Source organism: Macrobrachium nipponense, chromosome 20 (genome assembly GCF_015104395.2).
Source record: "Macrobrachium nipponense isolate FS-2020 chromosome 20, ASM1510439v2, whole genome shotgun sequence".
Lineage (NCBI taxonomy): Eukaryota > Metazoa > Arthropoda > Malacostraca > Decapoda > Palaemonidae > Macrobrachium > Macrobrachium nipponense.
The window spans coordinates 59,055,364-59,080,363 of NC_061089.1; the positions used below are offsets into that span (position 1 = coordinate 59,055,364).

Genomic DNA, 25,000 nt, shown 5'->3' on the forward strand with positions numbered 1-25,000 from the left:
TTCTACCTTCAGATATTGCCCACAGTTCCTTGGATCTTTTTCCTTGGGAACCGTGGTGGTTGCTCAAACACGTTGTGTAGTTAACCCAGACCCTCGCAGGCTGAACAGCATCGAGTCCTGGTGTGACCGTAAGAATGGATGAGGAATGAGAGTGTGACTGGCTCCTCTTCCCATCTTTTTCTTCCCTCTACCTTTGGGTAGAGGGACACGGGTCGCACCCTGCTGGGTAAGGACGAGATGCAGGTGAGCTACTCAATAGAGCACCATCCTATCCCTTTTCAGTAGGGAGGCCTAGGAGTAAAATATCCACCACTTCCTCCAACAAGGGGGCGGGGGGAGGGGAAGTGGATGCCAAATTGAGACAAAACCCAATCATTTTATGATTGTCTCTTGCAAACAGGAACAAGTTCTTGCTTGCTGGTACGAAGAGATACGCTTGCCTCTCTCTTTAGTACTTGGCCCAGAGGTCTGACCATTGATCCTGCGGTGCACACCCCGATCAATCGGACAGAGGTTTGGTTTGATCCCTCCCTTGCTCTTACGACCAGGGAGGCACTCCAGGGTCGGACGAACACCAGTCTGTTCACCAAAAAGACTCAGATTCCTCCCACCAAGAAGTGAGTCTTCCTATTGTTAAAGGACCGAGGGTTTGTATTACGTATCGGAATAAATGACAATTTGTCGAAAATTGCATTTTTCCTAACTATACAAACCTGAGGTCCTTTACATATAGTCCCACCTCATGCCACCCCTCACTCTGCAACTTTTTTGCATGGCCTCTAAAGCAAAAGTGATTCTTCACCTCTCGGGCGCGCGCACGATCGGACAAGCAGTTAACTACCGTTCTCCCCTTGTTCGAAGCTTACGACCGTCCCAGCTGCCGCTAGTTACCTTCCTATTGTTAAAGGACCTCAGGTTTGTATAGTTAGGAAAAATGCAATTTTCGACAAATTGTCATTTTGTGCGCTCGGTGTCGGGGGCGCGAATGCACCCGAGCCGAGCCATGTGAAGTTTGTAATAATTGGTCGGAGGCGCAGTGGACTTTGTATGAGGGCAGGAAGAAGCGAAGGCCTGCAAAGGAGTCGTCGGAAAGCTCTCCCGCGACTCCTTTGGTTACGGACACTTCGTCTTCTTTCCTGCCACCCGCTCAGCTTCCACGTTTGGCGCCTTCCCCTTCGGGGGGGGTTTCTAGGTCCTTCTCCTCACCTGACTTGTCGAGTGTGGAGGAGGGCGCTAGATACCCTGACGTCGAGTTGTACTCTGGGTCCTCTATCCGTTCGTCTTCGCGCGAGCGGGTAGAGGATCCTCCTAATCACCCGACTTTTGCTTCCTCAGGTGCGGTTGCCGCGAAGGACGACCTCGGACAGGTGTGGGCATCGGTGGGGCTGCAGGGCGTCCGAGTGTCCAGGGAGGGGCTTGCTCTACCATCTCGCTGGCTCCGTGGCGGTCACCCATGCGACGGTTACGACCACCACCACGACCCTTACAACACCTGGCTACGCTTCACCTCCTCACCCGTGGTGTACACCCCGCACGCGGTCTCTGTAACACTACTACATCGGTGCAGGGGCCAGGCGCCGTACCTCGGGGGAGTGTGATGCCGCCACCTGGGTTTGCCGTGCTGCCGCGACCGGACTTCGTGTGCCCGAAGAGCTCGCCCCTGGACCTCCACCAGTACCAAGGATGGCTGTGCCGCTGGTCCGTCCATCTGGACCGCCTGCACAGCCTGCCGTACCTGCCGTACCTGCCCAGCCGCCGTTCACGGACGTGACGTTGACCACTGCTGCCGTTCCTGTACCTGCTCCTGCCGTCTCTACTGCCGTTCCTGTGATGCCTGCACCTGCTGACGTTGTTCCTGTTCCTGGCACCGCTGCTCCCGATGCTGATCTGTTCGGACAGGTGCGTCCGGGCCCTGTTGCTTCGGCAACAGCAGCCCCTCCGCTCTGGATGACAGATCTGACGTCGTCTCCTGAGGAGTTGACGAAGAAGAAGAAGAGGAGGAAGGTGTTCGTCGTCGTCTGCCGCCTTTCTCTTCCCCTTCTTCTTTTAAGGCTTCCCCCGCCGAAGAAGAAGAAGGTCGCCTACCACCCCCCCCCCAAGAAGTCTCCTTCGGGAACTTCTAAGGGCCCGTCTTGCTCTGGTGAGACGGGGGGTTCTTCCGCTGGTCAACCCTGCTTCTTCGGGGGCAGGACCCGTCTCTTCTTCCGCAAGGAAGAAGACTACGGGGACAGAGGGAGTGCCGGCTAACACCGGCACTTCCTCCTGCTGTTAGTGGTTCGGCCACGGCAGCAGGGTCCGTCTCGGCCTCTCGTTCGCGAGAGGTACCGAGTGTAGGTCGCCTAACAGCGGCCGTGCAGCCAAGAACCAGACCTCTGAGTCCGCTCAGTGTCAGGTTCACGGCACGGAGCGGAAGACTGTGACAGCCGCTCACGCGACTCTCACCAGACCAGCTCTCGCTCTCGCGGCGAGCAGCTGGCTACAGGGCGGACGTGACGGTCCATGACCGGCCACGGGCTGAGGCTGGGAAGAGGTCCCCCCGTTCGCCGGCACCAGCCACGGCTGGTACCAGCGAACTGAACGCACCGTGAGGATACGCACCGGTCTCACCGTGACAGTGGAGCTCGCCGGTCGCCTGACCGTCACTCTCACAGAGAGCGATCGGGTACGGCGACCAGCACCAGCTCCTCTGACACACGAGACCGGGGCCGCTGTTCTCGGTCCAGCCATTCTCCACAGCGAGACGGCTCGACTAGGTCTGCAGCTCGATCGCCCACCGCGGGTTGGCGATCGCCTGCAGCCTTCCAAGCCCACTGGTTCTGCCAGCGAGCGAGGAGGGAGCGTCAGGTCTGCCTCTCCCATATTAAAAAAACTTCAACTCCTCGGGTTACACCGGGAGGGGCGAGGTATTGAGGAGTGATCGTGAGGGGTGCGCCCCTCAGGATCCCACCACGTCGTCGTACGTACCAGGCAACGGTTCTCGGACCAGCCAGGGTCATCGCACAAGTGGTTGGAGGAGGACCGAGAGGGGTCTGTCGCTGTTCCTCCCCTTGAGGGAGGAGGGTCTCGGGAGATGCTCCTGTTTGAGGGGACTGGATGGTCCGACTCCGCAGGACGCAGTCACTCCTGAGATCCAGAGGAACTTTGCCGAGGTTATTGCGCTGATTCGTCAGCACAACGACCTCGCGGAAGGATCGCCGCTCCCACCTTCCGAGCCCACGTCCCGGCTCGAGTCGTTCTGGGGCCCGAAGAGGGAACCCAGACCGACGGTGGGTGGGTTTGCCGCGTTCTGAGCTTGCGGACTCAGTGCTGGACCAGGTTGAATCGCTTGTCCTCCGGACAAGACGGTTCGCTCAAGTCTGGCAGGTCGAGCAAGCTGCTTCCACCTCCTCTGCTGCGACAGCGTCGTTTTTACGTGCCATCTGAAGACCCGATGCCGCCCAAAGGCAGGTGAACCGGAGTTAGCCAGGCTGACTCCGGGTGTGTCTCTACAGCAGCTCCTGTCCGAGAACCTATGGTTCTCGCAGCAAGAGGCAACTCGGCCTGGGAATCTACCGCCATGGCAGCTTTCCAGGCCGTCTCCTGGCTAGATCTGTGGTCCCTCACAGTATCTAAGGTCGCAGCCAACTCCGGGGGAATTTCTCCCGAAGATGACTCGGCCTTTAGGAGACTTTGCCAGTCTGGAGGAAGAGCCATCTCCTTCCTTGCCCACCAGACGGTGAACCTTGTGGGCCAACTGGTTCTCCGACGAAGGGACGCTGTCCTTACTCGGGTTTTCCAGGGCGGCCGGGCGTGAAGCGGCGTTGGGACTTCGCAACGGACCTTTACGGAGTTCCACGTCTCTCTTCCCAGGAGAGATGGTGGACGGCTGCGGTGGACAGACGGCGCACTGACGACAGTGACCGTCTGGTTCACCAGGCAGTCTCGAAGGCTTCTGGCAGCCTCGGACTGCGGCCAAGTCTAAGAGCTCGGCTAGCGCTTCCTCGGTGGCTAAGACGGTAGCTGCGTCGAAGCCCCGGGGAAAGAAACTCTGTCTTCTTCGACTTCTACCAAGGGGAGCCGTAACCAGCCCTCCTCCCAGCCCTCCTCTCCCGTGGAGGCTCTGGGAAGAAGTCGAAGGAAAGGGGGGAAACGCTAGGGACGGCGTTCCCCCTCACCTGCTGCCGGAAGTGGGGGGGTGCCTGGCCAGCCATTGGGCAACTTGGCAGCGCTACGGCGCCGAGACCTGGAGTGTAGATGTCCTTCGGGAGGGATATCTATTACCTTCGAATCTCGGCCACCCCTCACCTCCAAACCGGTCCAACAGCAGTCGTACGTTCCAGGGTCATCGAAGGACGTAGCATTGAGACAGGAGATCAAGACCATGCTGAGCAAGAGAGCTGTAGAAATCGTCACGGATCAGTCACCGGGCTTTTACAGTCGACTCTTCCTGGTGGAAAGTCTACGGAGGCTGGCACCCGGTGATAGATCTCTCTCCCCTGAACCTGGTTCGTTCGCCAGACCCGGTTCACGATGGAGACGGCACGCTCAGTGCTCAACTCCATCATGGGAGAACGATTTCATGCTTTCAGGGGACTTGAAGGATGCGTATTTCCAAATACCCATTCATCAGTCCTCCAGAAGAAAGTACCTCCGCTTCATCCTCGACGGGACGGTGTACCAGTTCAGGGCACTTTGCTTCGGTCTCTCAACCGCCCCACAGGTGTTCACGCGATGTTCACTCTGGTGTCTGCTTGGGCCCATTCGCACGGGATACGTCCTGATGAGGTATCTCGGACGATTGGTTAGTCCTGGCGAGCTCCGCTCGCAGTTGCTACAGGACAGGGATCGACTGCTCGAGTTCTGTCGCGATCTGGGGATCGTTGTGAACTTCGAAAAGTCCGATCTCGAGCCCAAGCAGAGGATGAGTACCTGGGTATGCTGATCGACACGGTAGCAGGGCGAGTCTTCCCCGCAGACTCGCGGATCAGCAGATTCAGGGAGGCAGCCAACCAGGTTACCTGTCTCGGCAGGGGAAACAAACAGGTAGCTCAGCGATGGCAAATCGTGATCGGGACACCTGTCGTCACTCGAGAAGTTAGTCCCTCACGGGCGTCTTCACCTGCGGTCTCTTCAGTGGAGACTAAAGGAGAGTTGGTCACAGGCGACGGATCCCCCAAGCTTTCCAGTGTCACTGACACCGGAGGTGAGGCAGGACCTAGCCTGGTGGCTGGACGACAGGAACCTCTTAAGAGGAGTGCCTCTGCGCACTCCCCCCCCGACATGCAGCTGTTCTCAGACGCATCGACCGAGGGATGGGGCGCACACCTGGAGGAGTTGCTGACTTCAGGAGTGTGGAACGAGAACGACAAGCACCTTCACATCAATGTACTGGAACTCAAGGCAGCGTTCCTCGCTCTCCAAGAGTTCCAGGACCGCTTGATGGGACACTCAGTGGTGTTGATGTGCGACAACACCACGGTGGTGGCCTACGTCAACAAACAGGGGGGCCTAGTGTCTCTCCCGTTGTACCAGTTGACTCGGCAGGTGCACGAGTGGGCCGAGGCACACTCAATAGAGCTGTCGGCACGCTACATTCCAGGGAAGAGGAATGTAGTAGCAGACACGCTCAGCCGTCGGGATCAGGTGATAGGGACCGAATGGTCTCTACACCAGGACGTGGCGGAAAGGCTCTTCGACCTGTGGGGGCGACCAGTCGTGGATCTGTTCGCCACCCGGCACAACAGGAAGCTCCAGGTGTTCTTCTCGGACCGTGCCGGACCCATGGGCAGCTGCAGAGGACGCTCTTCAACACCCGTGGGACAACCTCTTCGTCTATGGCCTTTCCCCGTTCAGCCTGATTCGCAAGGTGATCAGTCGAGCACTGGTCACCCCGAATCTCAGGATGATCCTGGTGGCTCCCAAATGGCCACAGGCCATTTGGTATCCGGACCTGCTGGCTCTTCTCGCAGGAGAACCGAGAGAGATTCCCCCTTGGCACAACCTTCTCGCCCAGCCACACGTCGAGCGGTACCACCGAGCAGTCCAGTCCCTACGTCTTCACGGCTGGCTGTTATCCACCATCTCTTGCGAACGAGAGGCTTTTCTCGTAGCGCAGCAACAGAGATGGCTGGAAACGTCCGTCAGTCCTCTGCAGCTGTGTACCAGGGGAAGTGGGCCGTCTTCTGTGGTGGTGCGTAGACGGGGTTCTATCTCCTCTCAGAGCCACTCTTCAGCAGGTAGCGGATTTCCTCGTTTTTCTTCGCCGAGAGAAGCTCCTCTCAGTCCCCACAGTCAAAGGATACAGAGCCGCCTTGGCGCTCGTCCTGAAACTGAGGGGATTGGACATCTCGAACTCGTTCGAGATCTCCTTGCTCATGAGGAGCTTCGAAAGGTCTTGCCCACCCAGGGAAACTCAGGCCCCCTGCGTGGGATGTGACTCTCGTCCTTAGGAGTTTGACTCGAAGACCCTTCGAGCCACTCCGAGAGTCGTCAGACAGGGATCTGACCCTCAAGACCCTCTTCTTGCTGCCCTGGCATCGGCGAAGAGAGTAGGGGAACTTCATGGTCTTTCCTATGATGTACGACATTCCAGGGGATGGGGATCTGTGACGCTCGATTTCGTCCCGAACTTCGTTGCGAAGACTCAGAAACCGTCGATCCCTGACGACAGGTTCGAGTCATTCACGATTCCCTCCCTAATGGACTTCACCGATAATGATGCGGATGAGATTGCTGCTTGTCCTGTGAGGGCGCTACGGCGCTATCTGAAGAAAACTCGACACCTCAGGCCTGAGTGTCGACGCCTCTTCGTTAGCACCGGGGTAACCAAGAAAGAGTATCCAAGAACACTCTTTCATTCTGGCTGCGTGAGGTCATCAGGAGGGCGTATGAGGCTGATGGTAGTGACGACATCCGTACGTCCCGTCCGAGAGCTCACGAAGTCAGAAGTATTGGCCCCTCGTTGGCTTTCGTAAGAACTTCTCCGTGGCGCAGGTCCTGAAGGCAGGGGTCTGGTCTAACCAGACTACCTTTACGTCCTTCTACCTTCGGGATATTGCCCACAGGTCCTTGGATACCTTTTCCTTGGGACCCGTGGTGGCTGCTCAACAAGTTGTGTAGCAAACCCAGACCCTCGCAGGCTGAAACAGCATCGAGTCCTGGTGTGACTGTGTGGAGGATGTGTGAATGAGTGAGTGACTGGCTCCCTATTCCCGTCTTTTCCTCCTCCTCTACCTGTAGGCAGAGGGCCACGGTCGTCACTACGCTGGATGAGGACGAGATGCAGGTGAGCTATATGACAGAGCCCCATCCTATCCCTTTCACTAGGGATAGGAGCAGAATATCCACCACTTCCTCCTACAAGGGGGGGGAAGTGGATGCCTACAAGAGTCAAACCCATGACTTTATATTTGCTCCTGTACAGGAACAAGTTCTTACATTGCTGGTACGAAGAGATACGCTTGCCTCTCTCTTAGTACTCGGTCCAGAAGTCTGACCATTGATCCTGCGGTGCACACCCCGATCAATCGGACAGAGGCTTGGATCCCTCCCTTGCTCTTACGACCAGGGAGGCTTCCAAGGTTGGGCAAACACCAGTCTGTTCACAAAAGACTCAGATTCCACCCACCAAGAAGTGAGTCTTCCTATTGTAAAAGGGACCGAAGGTTTGTATGCCGTGTCGGAACAAATGACAATTTGTCCAAAATTGCATTTTTCCTAACTATACAAAACCATGAGGTCCTTTTACACATAGACCCCCACCTCATGCCACCCCTCACTCTGCAGTTTTTGCTTGGGCCAAAAGCAAAAGTGATTTGTTTACCTCCCTGTCGGAAACAAGCAGTTAACTACCGAACCCCTTGTTCGAAAGCTTACGACCTATCCAGCTGCCGCTAGTACCTTCCTATTGTAAAAGGACCTCAGGTTTGTATAGTTAGGAAAAATGCAATTTTGGACAAATTGTCATGTTTCGTCGTCTGCTGTTCGTAACTGTGTTTGTGGCGTGCGCGCTTAGGAACCAGGAACAGCAACTGGTTTAAAGTGCAATGTGGAGTGAACTGAGACCAAAATGTGTATAATAACAATCAAATAAGCACTGTGGAGTTTCAGTTGTGATGGCAGTAAGGATAAAAACCACCGATTACAAGGTAAGAATGAATTCAGTTCAAAACTATGACCCAGGAATAAAAAGTTTCATACTTTCAGTAATATAGGCAACAAAATGTTGTTTTATTGTGCTGATTACAACTGCAATCTTGAGTAAGATCAATAAACGTTACATACATACGCTAACATTGTTCAAATGATTGCTGGGAAGGCTGGGAAAGATGATTTTTCATCACTGATCAAAACTGTACATCTCACGGTAGCCGCCATATTGGATTTCAAAACCGCCTTGAAAAAACATATTTTATGAAGAGCGTCACATGCTTATTTAGTTCGTATGGGGCTTTCATATATCACATCATGTTGACGAAACTTCAATCTTTGAATGGTATGCTGGGACTTGTAATTGTATTCTTGTTTCACCATTAAAATATCGAGGGGAATGAATGACCTGAAAAACCGTGATAAGGGTTGGTAGTCGCTGGTTTTTCCCCCTATAGGGTAAATAATCATGGACGATCCACCATCATCACGTTGGCCGGGTCTTATTCACTCTATATTTAATTGGTGAAACAAAAATACAATTACAACTCTAAGCATACCATTCAAAAGATTGAAGTTTCGTTAACATAATGTAATATATGAAAGCCCCATACAAATTAAAATAAGCATGTGACGCTCTTCGTAAAATATGATTTAAAGGCAGTTTTGAAATCCAATATGGCGGCTATCGTCATAGTAAAAGTCAATTTCCAAGGTAATACTTGATGCAGAGCAACCCCATAGTTCTACAGCTAATGGTTGGGTAATATTCTGCAAATATCATAAATACATATACTAGATATTTGTTTTGTTATTTTTTTTTAGTATATGTATGTACTAAATATATCAAAGAAAGTGCAGGAGGGGAGGCTGAGATGGTATGGACACCTGTTGTAGAGAGATCAGGACCATGCTGGGAGACATACTATGGGGATGGGGGTTCAAGGAAGAAGAAGAGGGAGACCAAGAAAGAGATGGAAGGATTATGTGAGAGGAGACTTACATGAGAAGGGAATTGATGAGGGAGAAGTGCAGGATAGAAATAGATGGAAACAGCTCATCTGAAACAGCGACCTTGGTAATAGCCCCTTCCTTTTTCCTCTCTCCCGGTAATCTTTCCTCATGGCGGTCTCTCCTTCAGGAGAGGTCTCTCTTTGGCCATGTTCGCTTGCTTGTCTGGCTAATGTTGTTGGAGGGTGTTGTTGGATGGTCGGACGACCTCTTCATAAGGGTCTCTTTCCGTTCATAGGGCAGTTACCCTTGGAGCGAGAGGAGTCCCTCTCTACTAATCACTTTTGCTTTTTTCATCAGTTAAAAGTGAGCATTGTAGGCACAGCAGTAGATGGCTGGATTGTCACTGTTGATTATCCTTTCCTTTAGGATTTTCAACTTTGGCATTCCTGTATGTTATGACACTGCCTTGTTGTACCTGTGGTCCATCTACTCCTGGATTGCTCCTGTTGCTGATACTAACATTCCTGTAGCTCTTGCCAGCCAGGCTGTTCCTGTATGCTCTCCTGCCACAGCTTCCCTAGTCGTTCCTGTTGCTACTCCTGATATCCATGTCGCTTGGATTACCCCTGTTGTGCTTCCTGCTCTAACTGTCCTGGCAATTCCTGTGCTTTCTGACTGTGTTTCTAGTAGTCGAGGGAGGTTTCCTTGGGTTCTGTCATGGTTCTCCCTTCAAGGAAAGAAAATTGGGAGTTTTGCGGCCTGAAAAGCCTCAAGGGTCTTCTTTCGGGATATGAACACCTTCAATTTTCATTAAACTGCGATCTTTGTGCCGATTCATCAGTATAGTGATCTCAGGGATAGGACCACTGCATCCCGTGAATAATCTTCACTGCTCGAGGCCTTAGCTCTTCCAGGATTGAGAAGAGATTTCAAAGGGGTGCCGCATTCCCTGCTTGCGAGGGCTTTCTCGACCAGATGAATACCTTTTCTCCGGACAGGCAGTTCGTTCGGGTCGAGACACCCAACCAAGTTCTTTTCCCCTCTGCTGCTTTGACAGGAGTGATTCTTTTTTGCCTCGGAGGGGTCCTGTGCTGACTGCTGGTTGTCCTGTCTCACGCTGTTTCTCCTTGCCATGAAGGATATCCCCTCTTGCAACAAGAGACAGCAAGCCTGGATGATACCGCTATAGTTTCCCTCCAGCCAGTCTCCTATGAGATCTGTGATTCTTCACTCCTTTAAGGCTTTATCTCCTCAGATGCGATCATTCCTGAAGAGGACTGTTTTCTGACACCAGTCGGTGGCAGGTGGTTTTTTCCCTACCCAGCACCAGACAGCAACCTGTTGACAATTCTGGGATTAAGAAAAGGGACACTGTCCTAATTCGGATCTCCAGTTTTGTAAGTCCCAAGTCATCTTGACCCTTATGAAAGAACCTTTACTATTCGTGTGCCTTTCTCATTTAGAGTGGTGGATACTGCAGTAGTCAAGGAACGTGCCAGGGTGTCTGCCTTGTCGTCTGGGCAATGGCCAAGACCTTTGGGTCTTTGTATCAGCTTGGGTCAGGTCAGCTCTTCCTCGGCCTCTAAGAAATCTCAGGCTTTGAAGGGCGATTGTAGAAATAACACCCAGTCTTCCTCTTCTGAGAAAGTGCACATATGTGTGTGTGTCTTTCAACCTTCTTTCCAATTGGGAAGAGGGCAAAAGGAAGGAGACAGGAAAGATTGCTCGTAACAGGCCTTCTCCTACTCCTGGTGCTTTGATGAAGGTTGTCTGTCGAGTCTGTGGGCTTGATGATGACATAGCTGTGATCCAGTAGTAGGTATCTTTCAGGAGAAGTACCTGCTTTTTTCCAGGTCTCGACCTTCTTCTGTCAAACTCCCATTCCATTTCCTCTCCTGTGTTCTGGATTCAGGAACAGCCAATTAGACTAGAGCTAGTCGTCTTTGGTGTATTGTTGTCGCCTTTGCTTTCTTCTTTGGAGAGTGAAGGAGGTCTTACCAAGCACAGGCAGTCCCCGGGTTACAACGAGGGTTCCGTTCTTGAGACGCGTCGTAAGCCAGAACATTGTGAAAAATCCTAAGAAAACCTTACTTTTAATGCTTTGGGTTCATTGAAAACTATGTAAACTGCATTCTTATTGCATTTTTCACCAAAAAAACCTTCAAATATTGATGGAAATAATGTCTGATGAATATATTTGAGAAGCGCCTTAACCTCAGAACTTCGTAACCCGAACCCGTCATAACCCGGGGACTGCCTGTAATTACATTGCTTACAGTTTCACTCATGCCAACAGCTTAAAATTTGACAATCACAGTAGTGCTAGTTATGTTGTTGGCATAGGTATCGCCCCATCCACTTCCGGGGTAAGAGAGAAACACCTTCAACAAGTAGTCAATTGTTTCCTGCCGGCTCTTTCAACTACAGACCTAATTGGGAGCGCTCTGCTCGGAATTGATTTTTGCATGTATATGTATTGCCTTCGGATGTTTAGTGAAATACATATTGGTAGCTGTAGGCTTTGATATTTTTCTTCTATTTATTTGCTGTTAGGGACTTCAGTCTTAAGACAATTACTGAATTTGACTTGTTTAAGACCATTCCTCTTTTCTCAATGTGTCTGACACTAGTGCTACTAGCATAAGGTATTGTAGCAAAGGCTTTACGTAATACTAGACTAACCAAAGAGAAGTATGACTCGCACACACTGTGTTTAGAATGTACGGGACAGGAGAGTTCAGTTGATAAGAGTTGGATTGAATGCACAGAATGGGATACTAAGAAATGGAAGACTTTGGGTTCTCATTTATCAAATTTAGACAGAGATAGGAGATGTAAGGCAGCTGTTAGAGCGGAATCTAAGGCAGTAAAAAGTAAGTCTTTCAATAGTTCTAGTAAATCATTGGTAGATGATTCTAGTATTTCTGTGCCTGCTCTTGCTTTGTTATTTGTTCCTGAGACTCCGACTAATTTACCTGTTCCTAGCTTCCGAACTTGACCCCCTTGCCAGCCTCAAATCTAAGATTAATAAGGGTTTTGATGCTAAAATGATTATGATTGTGGAGACAGTGGCTCAGTTGGCTACATCAATGTGTATCTCTTGGAAAAAGAGGAGAACAAAAGCAATGTTAGTGAAGTGTCTGTGGAGGTGGTGGCTGTTCTTCCCACTGATGCTCCTAGGCAAAGGTCACTGGCGTATTCCTCTACACTTGGGAGCAGTCATAGGGAGGTCGGGGGGGACTGCCCACAGATAGTTGTCGCTTTGGTCGGGCCTGTTGTTGCGTCACAGGTTACGACAAAGGACGGCTGTTGAAAAGGCATTCAAAAGGAAGTGAGTAGATTGTCTTCGAGTTCCGAAGGTTCCAGCCCTGTGCATAGGCGCCAATTGCATTTTAGTGACAAGTCACTGCCACTGAAAAGGTATGCCTCGGACAAGGTTTTCCCTTCCCCAGTGCCTAGCAAGAGATTTAGAGAACCAGACCGACCTTCCTTTAGTTTTTGGGACTCTCCGGAACGTTTTTCACCAGTGTGTTCTGAGGGACTAGAGCCCAAGGGCTCTTCCTTTTCCAAATGTTTCGCTTTGTCTCAGGAGTGCCCGATAGTGACTGAGAGTTATTTGGTGCCTAAGCTCCCATTGGTACCCGAGCACCCAGTAGCACCTGAGTTGACAAATTGCCTCTTATCCCTGGATGTTAATTAGGGCCCGAGCCCCCAAGGGTACCTGACTCTCGAGTTTTTTTCAATTAACTTGTATACAAGTCAGTGCGCAAGGGGGAGAGTTCCATGTATTAGTGCTTCACCTACTGTTCTGTCTGAGTATTCAGCAATAAGTTTGTCTTGGGTGTCAATCATCAGGCCCCAGACATTAAACCACCTACAACAGATCTTTGTTTCTACACTTTATACAAACCCTCCGGCCTTTACATTAGGAATTCCCCCTGATCCCAACTCCTTGACGAGGTGGGGGGCTTAGGGATCCACTGCAGAGTGAAGAGTATGGCCCCTTTATGGGGCCTACACTCTCTGCTGTGGATCCAACTGAACATTGGGACCTTTAACTCCTTTACTCCTCCTCCTTATAAATTTTCCCCTTTCCCTTCTTCTTCTTTTGTTGACGACCCTGGCATGGTTTTGGAATATTGAATTGACTGCTCTTTTAACCTGATGGAGGGTGGAGTTGGACGGCATGCCACTCCACCCGTAAAACTAGAGTACCTGACGTGGTCGAGCGAGGGGAAATTTTTATGTTAAGCCATGCCCACAGTGCTGGGTCCGATCTCTTGGGACTGACGACCCTTAAGGCACTGTGGGTATGGCGTATATCCAGGTGAGTGTCCCAGGGCAGTTACCATAGCGTAACAGTATTGCTCCTCCCCCAGTTGGGCCTCCTTGGTGAGAGGGATCTCATCCTGGACGAAATATGTAAACTTTATATATATGGAAACTAAAACAAAAACCCCTACGACTTCTGGCATGGCAATGGACTGTTCTAAGGAAAACCCACCCAGGTAATGAAGAACAGGCTGGTATTAAAACTTTAATACCATACAAGCCACAAAGAAAAAGCAAATTTAGAATTGACCCAACCTTGACTCACTTCGACTCCCTCTTTGGGGAGTGGAAGTGGTCAAGGTTCTTGACCTTGGAAACTGACAGAAAAATATCAGCATTAAGATTGGAAAAATTATTTGTTAAGTAGGCACCCAACCCAGAAATTTCATTAGACAAAATAAAAGAACAGGAGTGGTTAATAGAAACCACTACAAAAAAATCAATCTGAAAATTATTTAACCATAAAGAACATAGACAATACTAAATAAAAGTAACGATAAGAAAGCACGACAATATGAACAGTGTACAGGGTACTGTAGTACTTCCTAAAAGTGAAGAGCCAATAGAGAAAAATATTTTGCTGATTCCCTTAAAAAAAGGTACAACAATGTACAAGATTGTGAAGTATACAGTATAACCAGTAGACAAAGTAATGAAAAGACATTGAAAATAGCAAAAATAAAATTTGAAGGCCAAGAATTGCCTTTCAAACTTAAAATCATGGGCCAAAATAGAGAACTGAGACCTTATGTTCAAAACCTCTACAGTGCCAAAACTGCAGTAAATATGGGCATACATGGAAAAATTGCAGAAATATATCGATCTGTGCGTATTGTGGATCTGACAAACATACCACGCAGTGGAAGTGTGGTGAACCAAAATGTGTAAACTGTGGCCAAAACCACCATGCTAGGTCTAAAGATGTGTATGTACTATATATACAATACAGAACTGAAATTACTTCAAGAGAGATCAGGAATGCCAATAAGAGAAGCCAAACTAGAATTGAGAGTTAGAGGAATGCATGATCCCGCTAGGAAGCAAATGTTCTCTGCTGCAACGAGCTCAAAGAATGGAAACAAAAATGGAAGCAAATAACAAACCCTAATAGATAAATCAGAAAGAAAAAAATAACTTTACAAGAAACTAATATAGCAAGAAATAAAGATACTTGTGCAACTGTGTGTTCAAATTCATTTGAGATATTGGAGGAAATGGAATCACAAGAGAATAATACATGTATAACTGAAATATTACAAGATAATAATGAGCTGGAAGCTAAAGATAAAAAGAGGCCTTTAGAGAGAACTCCACCCAAAACAAAAAAGCCAACAATTATTAGAGAGGTATCAGTTAAAGTAAAGACCAAAGATCCACAAAAAGTGCACAGACAAGAAAATAAAAAACATACCCTTGTCTAAACCTAAAGAATAATAAAAGAAATGGATGGAAATACCCAGAACAATAAAGAAATAATAGAGGAGAACACCATAGACAAAAATGAGTATGTGAAGGGAGAAGAGATTACTCCCTCACCAGTAATTGGTGCACTAAAAGTGAATGAAAAAAGGACACATAAGAACACATGTGGATGTTAATGAATGTTTCATCGAATTATGCAACAAAAAACAAAAATATAACAAAAGACAGTTTAACAAACACTATACAAATTTTATAAAATATAGAAGTAAAGAAACCACTAGTCTAGAGACCTCACCAAAAAGGCTGTATGTGCATTGGACACCTAATTCCTATAAGGAAAAGCAAATAAATGTCGTAACTAAAATTTTAGAAAAAATGCAACTAGATAAACCACAACAAGAAAGTAATGCTTGAACACTCTTAACATAGTATTTTCAATAATTATATAATACAATGGAACATAAATGGTCTTCAGACCAGATTACATTTGGGAGAATTACAACGCTTACTGAAAGAATACGAACCAATGATGATATGTTTACAACATGTCAATAAAACAGTATCAACAATTGGTAAATATACCTTAGTATCTACATCTAGAGAAGAAGAAGGAAATTTAGGTACTGCTATATATGTACATAACAAAGTATGTTATGACAAGGTACCTGTAAACTTTGCTGACTTGCAAATATCGAGCATCAAAATACGAATAAAAAACTATAATTATGTAATTATAACATATACAACCAACCTAACAAAAATTACGACATAGAAAAACTTAAGGATTTGTTTGGCAATGCCAGAGAACCTACATGATAGTAGGGGATTTTAATGCTCACAACCCGATATGGGACTGTAATTGTACAATCTCAAATAGAGCAGGGAGTAAAATTGAAGAGTTCATGGAGTCAAACGACATGTGCTGTATAAATGATGACGAAATTAGTACATATTTTTCAAAAACACATGGACATTTTCTTCAGTAGACCTAACTCTTTGTACAACAAATATAATTGACAGAATAGATTGGATATGTTGATGATTTGCACACCAGTGATCATTTCCCAATATTAATATCATTATTACATAATAATCCTGCAAAACATGTTCCTCACTATAACATTAATAAAGCAGATTGGGAAAAAATAGAAATGCACACAAGAAATATCCAACCATTTGAATATTTAAAAAGACCATAATGAAACTAACAAAATTCTTGTTGACTTCATTAAAAAAGGCTGCTGATCAAACAATACCAAAGTCAAAGCCCCATCCAACAAAGCACAAAGTCCCATGGTGGTCTGATAAACTGACAGACTTAATTAAAGTAAAACAAACACTCAATAGGGAGACGACTAGATAATTTAAATAGAACGTTCAGTAAAATAATAAAAAATTACCAATATTAGAAGGAACTTTACAAAAAAATTACTATATTATTACTAGAAATTGATACATTAAAGCCTATATATAACAAAATATGTGCAAAATTTAAAAAGGAAGTAATTCAAGGAAGAATAATTTCATGGAGGAAATATGTTTCAGATCTCTCCAATAATACTCCCATACAAAAAATATGGGAAAAATTCAGAAAAATAAATGGTACCCAAGTTAAACCACCTAGACATGCCATATTGAAAGATGGAAAAGAATACTTGATCCAAAACGAAATAAGTAATAAATAATAGGAGAAAACTTAGCGAATGTAAGTAGCGATAAAAATTTAGATGAACACTTCCGCACAAAGAAAAATAATGAAGAACTAATAACAATAAATTCGAAACACAAGAAGATATATATTATAATAGAAAATTTAATATGGAAGAGTTGGAATATGCTCTCTTGAATAGCAATAAATCTGCTCCTGGAGGTGACAATATTTGCTTTGAGATGATCGACCACTTAGCACCTCTGGCAAAGTCATACTTATTACAATTTTATAATCATTTATGCTTCAGAATCTATTTCCTGATGAATGGCGTAAAGCTATAATAATTCCTATCCCCAAACCTGGAAAGGATCCAAGCAATGTTAATAATTACAGACCAATATCTCTAACAAGTTGCTTATGCAAATTACTTGAAAAAATGGTAAATGCTAGACTAACATGGCACATTCGAGAAAACAAAATTTTAACTTCCACTCAATTTGGGTCACAGTGTAACAGGTCTACATTAGATTCTCTCTCTATCCTAGAAGACCATATACGCAGAGGATTTGAACGAAAACAGATAACTGTAGCAGTCTTTTTTTGACATAGAAAGGCTTATGACACTACATGGAGGTATCCTATATTGAAGACATTACAAACCATAACGTCCGTGGACATTTACCCATGTTATCATCCAAAGTTTTCTAACAAATCGAAGTTTTCAGGTGAAAATTGATGATGCGTTGTCCAGAACATTCCCACTTGAAAATGGTGTTCCACAGGGAAGTGTCCTTAGTGGCACACTATTTACCCTAGCAATTAATGAAATTAGTAAAAATCTACCCACCGGAATTAAAAGCAACCTTTATATGGATGATTTTGCCATATTATTATTCAGCATCTCGCATTAAACATGCAGAGCGCATCATTAACAAATCTATAGTAAAATAGATGAATGGACCTCATCTGTAGGATTTAGATTGTCCATTAATAAGACTCAGGCAATTTTATTTTATAAAGATAAAAGATGGAAGGAAAGGTGAAGAAATAGATTTGAAAATCAGAAATCAAAGTATACAATTGGCCAAACTGCAAAATTTTTAGGATTAGTATTTGATACTCACTTGAACTGGAACGCCCACATAACATATGTGAAATCAAAATGTAAAAGAGCATTGAATCTAATTAGAAAATTATCAAACACTAATTGGGGAGCTGATAGACAAACCCTTACATTACTATATAAAGCAACAGTGCTGTCTATCATTGACTACGGAAGTGAAATATACGGCTCGGCTTCGAACGCAGTACTGAAAATGTTGGACCCAGTTCATAATGAAGGACTCAGAATATGTACAGGAGCTTTTAAATCGTCACCAACCTCTTTCTTTACAGGTTGAATGTGGTGAACTACCTCTCTCTCTCCATAGAGAGTTAGTAACAATGAAAAGTGCCGTAAGAATTCAGTCAAGTGATTCACCAACCAAAAAATTATTTGAACTAAGGGATGTATTTATTAACAATCATTCACCACCTTTTCCAATTAGATCAAGAAGATTGTTTGAGTCACTGAATATAAATATCCAACTACCTCCAATAGTAAAATTACCTCCTCCTTGGATTATGAATAAAATAAAAGTTTGCACAAAATTAAAATGTCTATCAAAAAGCATTCCTATACCCTAGAACATCAGAGACAACATACAATAGAGCACATAAGCCGAAAAGGTCCACATTATGCAATATATACAGATGGATCCAAATCAAAATATGGAGTGGGATATGCTGCAGTGTCCCCAAGATAAAACATGCCAGTTCTCGCTTCCCAATAATGCCTCAGTATTTACAGCAGAGTTATGTGCAATAACATTGGCCATCAAAAATAATCAAGAGAACACTACTTTAATAATTTCGTGATTTATAGCGACCTCTAGAAGTGCTATAGAAGCCATTAATAGTTATAATCCCAAAAATAATATTGTGCAGCAGATAAAGTTTTTACTCTATAAATATAAAAAAAGGAAAAAATATTGAAATATGTTGGATCCCTGCCCATGTCGGAATAAAGGAAATGAAGAAGCTGATAAAGCAGCCAAGGAAGCAATCCACAAGGTGAGAACAAATGTAAACATCCCTATTAGTGACACTGTAGCTTATATAAAAACAATAATTGTAAATAAATGGCAAAAATATATGGGAAACGAAGAACCTTGAAAGTAATAAACTAAAACAAATAAAACCTGACGTTACAAAATGGAGCTCCATATACCAGAGAGAAAGACATGCGCAAGTAATCCTGACACGTCTACGTATAGGTCACACTCGTCTAACACTGGGCACTTAATGAGCAGCCCACATGACCCTGCTCCGGTGCTCAGAGTGCAAGGTATTGATAACTGTTAGACATGTATTGTGTGATTGTCCAAAGTTTGACCAGCAGAGAATGTCAACTTTTGGAAGTAAACCAATAAAAGAAATTTTGTCAGAATCTTTCACATTTTCAGTCGTTCCGATTATGACGTTTCTAAGAAACTCTGATTTAATTAATAAAATATAAAAATAACTATTTATTTACAAAAAACCTCAGAGCAATTAATGAATTTTAGATAAAATTTTAATTTTCTTGACTATTTGTTAATTTTATAACCTTTTTAGTATGTATGGAACCGTGAGTAAATGTATTTATTGCCTGTTTGTGTTCTAGTATGAAAGTCTAAGCATCTGTGCAGGTTTTTTTTTTTTTTTTTTCTATTGAGTAGTATTATTATATGACTTATTTGGTTTCCCAGTTTCCTTGGCCTTTTGGCCTAGACCTGGCATTTTTATCAAAATCCTTCGGGCCAGCCCTATGAGAGCTGAAAATCAGCTCGGTGGTCTGGTTAAACTATTCTTATAATAATAATAATACATTAGGAATTGCTTTCAGCGTAGGTTGGAATTCGACCATTGAAGTTACTTCCCCCTCCTCTGCCTCAACAGAAACACTTCAACGCCCTCAGAGGGTCCTCTGCTGACAGAGCAGGTTGAGCCAAGGCTAGTTTATCTAACTCCTGGCTTTTCACTGCAGCACCTTGAGGAAAACGTTTGATGTATGTAACAAGAGACAGTGAAACTAGAGGCTACAGCTATGGTAGCCTTCCAGGCAGTCTCCTGGTTGGATTGCCCCTTCCCTCACAGTATCCAAGGCAGCTGCTTCCTTAGGGGCTATTGTCCCCGGAAGGACTCGACTTTTGGGAGACTTGTGTCAGTCTGGATGTAGGGCCATTACCTACGTAGCCCACCAGACTGCTATCCTGTGGGCAAACCATGTACTGAGGAGGAAGGACGCTGTCCTGTATCGAGTTGCCAGGTCCATTGGTCCAGAGTCGGCAATGATCTTAAGGAATGGACCTCTGCTGGGTTCTACCACTCTTTTCCCTAGAGAGATGGTAGATGCTGCGGTAGACAAGCAGAGAACTGAAGACAGCAACTGCAGCTAGGCCTCTGAGCCAAGCTAACTCTTCCTCTGCTCCCAAGAATGCTCTTTCTTCAAAAGGGTATGAGGAAATATCCAGCCTTCTTCTGTCTCCTCAAAGAGAGTGTGACCACTCCCCTTCCAGCTCTCCTTCCCCCAGGGGAAGGGAGGTAAGGGAAAGAAGAAGGGGAAATGCTAGGGGTGGTATTCTCCTCCAGCTGCTGCCACTGGTGGTGGGGTGCCTATCGAACTAGTATTGTGCTACATGGCAGTGATATGGAGCCGAGACCTGGGTAGTGGTTGTTCTTCGGGAGAGGTATCTACTCCCCTTCAAGTCGAGGCCACCCCTCACCAACTCCACGGTCCTTCTTCAAACGTACATTCCTGGTTCTGCCAAGGATCTGGCACTGACAGAAGTGCAAACCATGCTGAGCAAAGCTGTGGAAGTAGTATGAGATCTTTTGCCTGGGTTCTATAGCTGAGTTATCTTGGTGGAGAAGGCCTCAGGGGCCTGGAGACCAGTGCTAGTTCTCTCTCTTTTGAACAGATTTGTTCACCAGACTCAGTTCACGATGGAAACGGCACGTTCAGTGCTTGCTTCGATCAGGGAGAATGACTTCTTGCTTTCAGTAGATCTGAAGGATGCATATTTGATACCAGATACCCATCCATCAGACCTCCAGAAAGTATCTTCATTATATCCTCGATGGGACAGTGTTCCAATTCAAGGCACTTTGTTTTGGACTCTCGACTGTCCCTCAGGTGTTCACAAGTGTTCACCCTGGTTTCAGCTTGGGCCCATTCCTCTCCCATTCCTCTGATGTAGGAATTAAGAGAGGATTTGGCCAGGTGTCTGGATAACAGGAACCTCTTAAAAGGAGTGGAATTGCACACTCCCCTTCTGGGCATGCTGCTGTTCTCAAACGCATTGTCCGAGGGTTGGGGCGCACACCTGGAGAAGTTGCTGCCTGCAGGAATGTGTGATCGACCTGACAAGCCCCTTCACATTAACATCCTAGAACTCAAGGCAGCCTTCCTGGCCATCCAAGTGTTTCGGGATTGAGTGATGGGGCACTCCGTGGTGCTGATACAACACCACAGTGGTGGCATATGTCACCAAGCAAGGGGGCCTGATGTCCCTCCCACTGCATCAGTTAACAGAGCAGGTGCACAAGTGGGCAGTAACCCACTCAGTAGAGCTGTTGGCCAGGTACATTCCAGGCAAGAGGAATGTAGTGGCAGGCAAGCTCAGCTGCCAGAATCAGGTGATAGGGACAGAGTGGTCCCTTCACATTGACGTGGCGGAAAGGTTGTTCGACTTAGTGGGGTGTCCAGTCATAGACTTGTTAGCCATCTGGCACAACAGGAAACTGCTGGTCTTCTGTTTCATGGGCTGCTGCAGAGGACGTGTTCCAACTCCGTAAGACAACATTGAAGTCTACACCTTTCTCCTGTTCTGCCTATTTCACAAGGTGATCAGGAGGGCATTGACCACCCAGAATCTTTGGATGATTCTGGTGGCACCCAAATGGCCTCAGGCCATTTGGTATTCTGATCTGCTGGCTCTTCCTGGTATTCTGAGCTGCTGCCTCTTCACTCCGAGGCACTGAGAGAGATTCCCCTGTGGCACAACCTTCTATGTCAGCCACAGATAGAACGGTACCACTTGTCAACTCTACCACGATTCCAGCCAGTTACCAAACCAAGACTGAAAGGAGTAAATTTTGAATGCTCAAATTATCCCAGAGTTTAAATTGTTCACCATGTATAATTTTCACTTTCAAGGTTAAAAGAGGAGAGTAAAAGGTATCTGGTTCTTTTTTAACTTTAAAATTCTGTCGTGTAGCCTAATCATGAAGGCCATACTGTTATTCTCTGGGAAAATGGAAATTGTAAGAGATACAGTTTTCCCAATGCACCCTGCACAAAAAATTGTAATCAGGATTAATTTTATATTATCCTTTTGGTTCATGTAAATAATATTGATGCTTTTACACTGGACATCAGATGTATATTTTTTGTTTACCCTTTTGCACTTAAAAATGATTGGCATGTTAACCAGCACTGTCTGTTAAGCCTGCATCAAACTACAGGCAGTCCCGGGTTACGACGGGTTCGGCTTACGGCATTCCGAGGTTAAGGCGTTTTTCAATTATACTATTCATCAGAAATTATTTCCAGGGTTACGACGCATATTCCAGGGTTACGATGCCTACAGCGCTGATCTGGCAGAAGAAATATGACACCAAAAATGCAAAATAATCAATATTTGAAGGTTTTTTTAAGATTATGTTTTGAGCTAGTACAGTTGGTAATGTGCTGGTCTCATAATACTCAGGCCAACATTCACTTCCATGTCAAGGGGCAAATAGTGAGAAACATTGGTTACTGCCATAAGTGATGCCATCATAGGAGGCAATAGGTATCCTGGGGGAAGACTGAAACTGCTAACTTTTAACTTTTTTAGTATATCCATGGGATCCATTTCTGGTTACAAATATTATTGATTGGTTTTGAAAGGTGTGCAAATTTTGAAAGTGTTGAGACCTGACAATCAATTTTGAGAATCTCAGTTTGTCATGACTAATAAATGTTATGAGATACAGTTTTTGGATGCAAATATGATGCCTAGTGTATTTTTGTTTCAGGCATGGCTATGAGCTCAGGATCATCATCTACGATGATGAGAAATACATATAGTAGCCCAATGGCAACAGGCGCTCAGTCAGGTAAGTGGTAAGCTTTTATTTTTATGTAAGTAACTTACCAAGTACTATTTTCCTTTGTTTGCCGATTCAGCATTATTTAGATGGTGTTAGGTTCTTTTTTTTAGAGAACTTATTATAACTTTGACTTTTTGTTACTGACTTGACTAACCGTTTGTGACGATGTCAGACTCAAGTTTGTCTAACTTTAGATACTATTGTGCTAAAGGTTTTGATATAAGTTTGTGTATGGATTGCCGCGGACAGGTATGTTCTTTTGACTTGAGATTTTCAGAGTGTATTGACTGGGACGAGAGAACATGGAAGAATTTATGTAGTCCCACATAAGAAAGTTAAATAGAGACAGAAAAAGAAAGGCTTTGGCAAGGGCAAATTCAAAATTAGCTAAGCCCTCTTTAGCCCTCTTTCCTAGTTCTCTTGCTATTCCACTGTCTCCAGTTTCAGGCTCCCACACTTCCAATCCCAGCGCCACCACCAGCCTCAAAGAAAGCTTGATAAGAGCTTTGCTTGATTAATGCAAATGATGGAGCAGCTTGGTTTGTCAGTGAAAGTCCTTATGGACAAAATTAAAAGTGATGGTGCAGGGTTAGTGGAGGAGAGGTGGCTGTTTGCCCCATTGACTCTCCCAGACAAAGGCCACTGGCTTGCTCTCAAAATCCTGGAAGGAGTCAAACTAGTAGCCTGAGGGAGGTTGTTGGGGTCTTCCCCGAGCAGTCACCCCTCAGTTAAACCTGTTTACACATCCCAGCTTGCATCGAAGAGCCACTGGAAAGGTCTCTCTGTGGATGCGCATAGTTTGTCAAGTTCAGGGGATTCTTCTCCACATTGTAAGTGGCGCTTGGAGTAAGTTTTGTCCTTTCAAGAGGGGTGTTACGGACATAGGGCTTTTTCCAGTGCTTCCTGTCAAGAGGTTTAGAGATCCAGAGCACCCGTCTTGCAGTCACTGGGACAGTCCAGAGCATTTTCCTTCTGATTGCCTCTCAGAAGTTAATGCTCCCCCAGTGCCCAAAGCTCGTCGTCGTTTGTCTGCTCCTCATCAGGTGTCAGTGACTCTTTCGGTTCCCGCTCCTCCAGCAGTCCCCAAGCGCCCAATAGCACCTTTGCCTTTGGTTGGAATGAAATGAACAATGGCACCCAAACCCTCAGAAGTCAAAAATCGCACAGCTGTGCCAGAACCCCATTGGTGGTACTAGGTCCTTTAGTTTCCTCTGATGTCTCTGAAGTGGATCCCATTCATTTGAAGCTAGATAGTATTTTGTTTCTGCTTAATAAAGCTAAGAAAGCCTTTAAGGAAGTAGAAGCATGGCTTGCGGAAAAGAGGGAATAAGGCAGGACCTCATTTAGTTTTCCTTCCTCTAGGATATTGAGGTAGAGATATCTGCCCTATGCTACTGGAGAAGCCCATTCTTTGGGAATCTGTGCCTCTTCACAAGGGGACTTTTCTGGTTTAGTTGATTAAGCCAGACTTTCAGTTTTTTCTCCCGCTAAGATTTTGTTTATGGCCTCTGAATTAGCTCACGTCTTAAAGAATATGTTAGACCCCCTTCATTTGCAGGGGATGGGTACCAGAGCCCCCCTCATGAATAGCTAAAATCCACAAATACTTAAAACCACTCTAAAAATGCTTAGAAATACTTATTTTTGATAGTTAAAAAAAATAACTTATACCTGAGTTTTTTAATAGTTTTATCACAAAAAGTGCATTTAATCACAAAAATCATATGAAAATATAGTAATTTGTAAGCATTTCTCAAAAATACTGTGAATAGGTACATTTTTTATGAATAATGGGTAAATATGGTCCATAGAAAAATCTGTGAATAGGCGAGTCCATGAATAAAGGGGAGTCTACTGTATCTTCAAAATTTTTGAAGTAATGAACTTTTTGGATTGGTCAGTTGGTGCCATGGCTCGTAAGATTAGATTATGCTGTCTTACCTGAGAACTCTGCAGACTGGCTGGGGATTCTCTCTTGTATCGACAACGATATTAGGGATAGATCCCATGTGTTGGCTTCCCTTTACATGATGGGGACACTTAAGAAAAGGGAGCACTGGTGCTCATATATGTTTGTCTAAAGGTGTAACCTCTACTCAAAGGTTGGCTCTGTTATATTTCCCTTTGGATAAGAAACATCTGCTCCCACAGGCAACGGTTCTAGGCATTGCCTCAAACTACAGAGGAAAAGTACAGAGGGTCTTCTTGCACAGTCCTCCAAAAAGCCTAGAGATCTTCTAGCTGTAAGCTAGAGGCAGTCTCTTCCTTCAAGAGCTCAGCCCTTTCAGTCTAAACAAAGATCCTTCTCTCCTCCAGAGGAAGTACTTGTTTCTGTTC

At 45.6% G+C, this 25,000-nt stretch overlaps 1 protein-coding gene across 1 annotated transcript in view; it reads left to right on the forward strand.

Moving 5' to 3' along the window:
* LOC135226282 (mediator of RNA polymerase II transcription subunit 30-like) overlaps positions 1-25,000 on the forward strand; it is a 642,192-nt gene that overhangs the window by 583,340 nt on the left and 33,852 nt on the right. The window contains exon 3 of the mRNA XM_064265726.1: positions 22,589-22,669. Within this exon, the coding sequence (XP_064121796.1) occupies positions 22,591-22,669 (79 nt within the window). The 5' untranslated portion in view covers positions 22,589-22,590. The remainder of the gene's footprint in view (positions 1-22,588; positions 22,670-25,000) is intronic.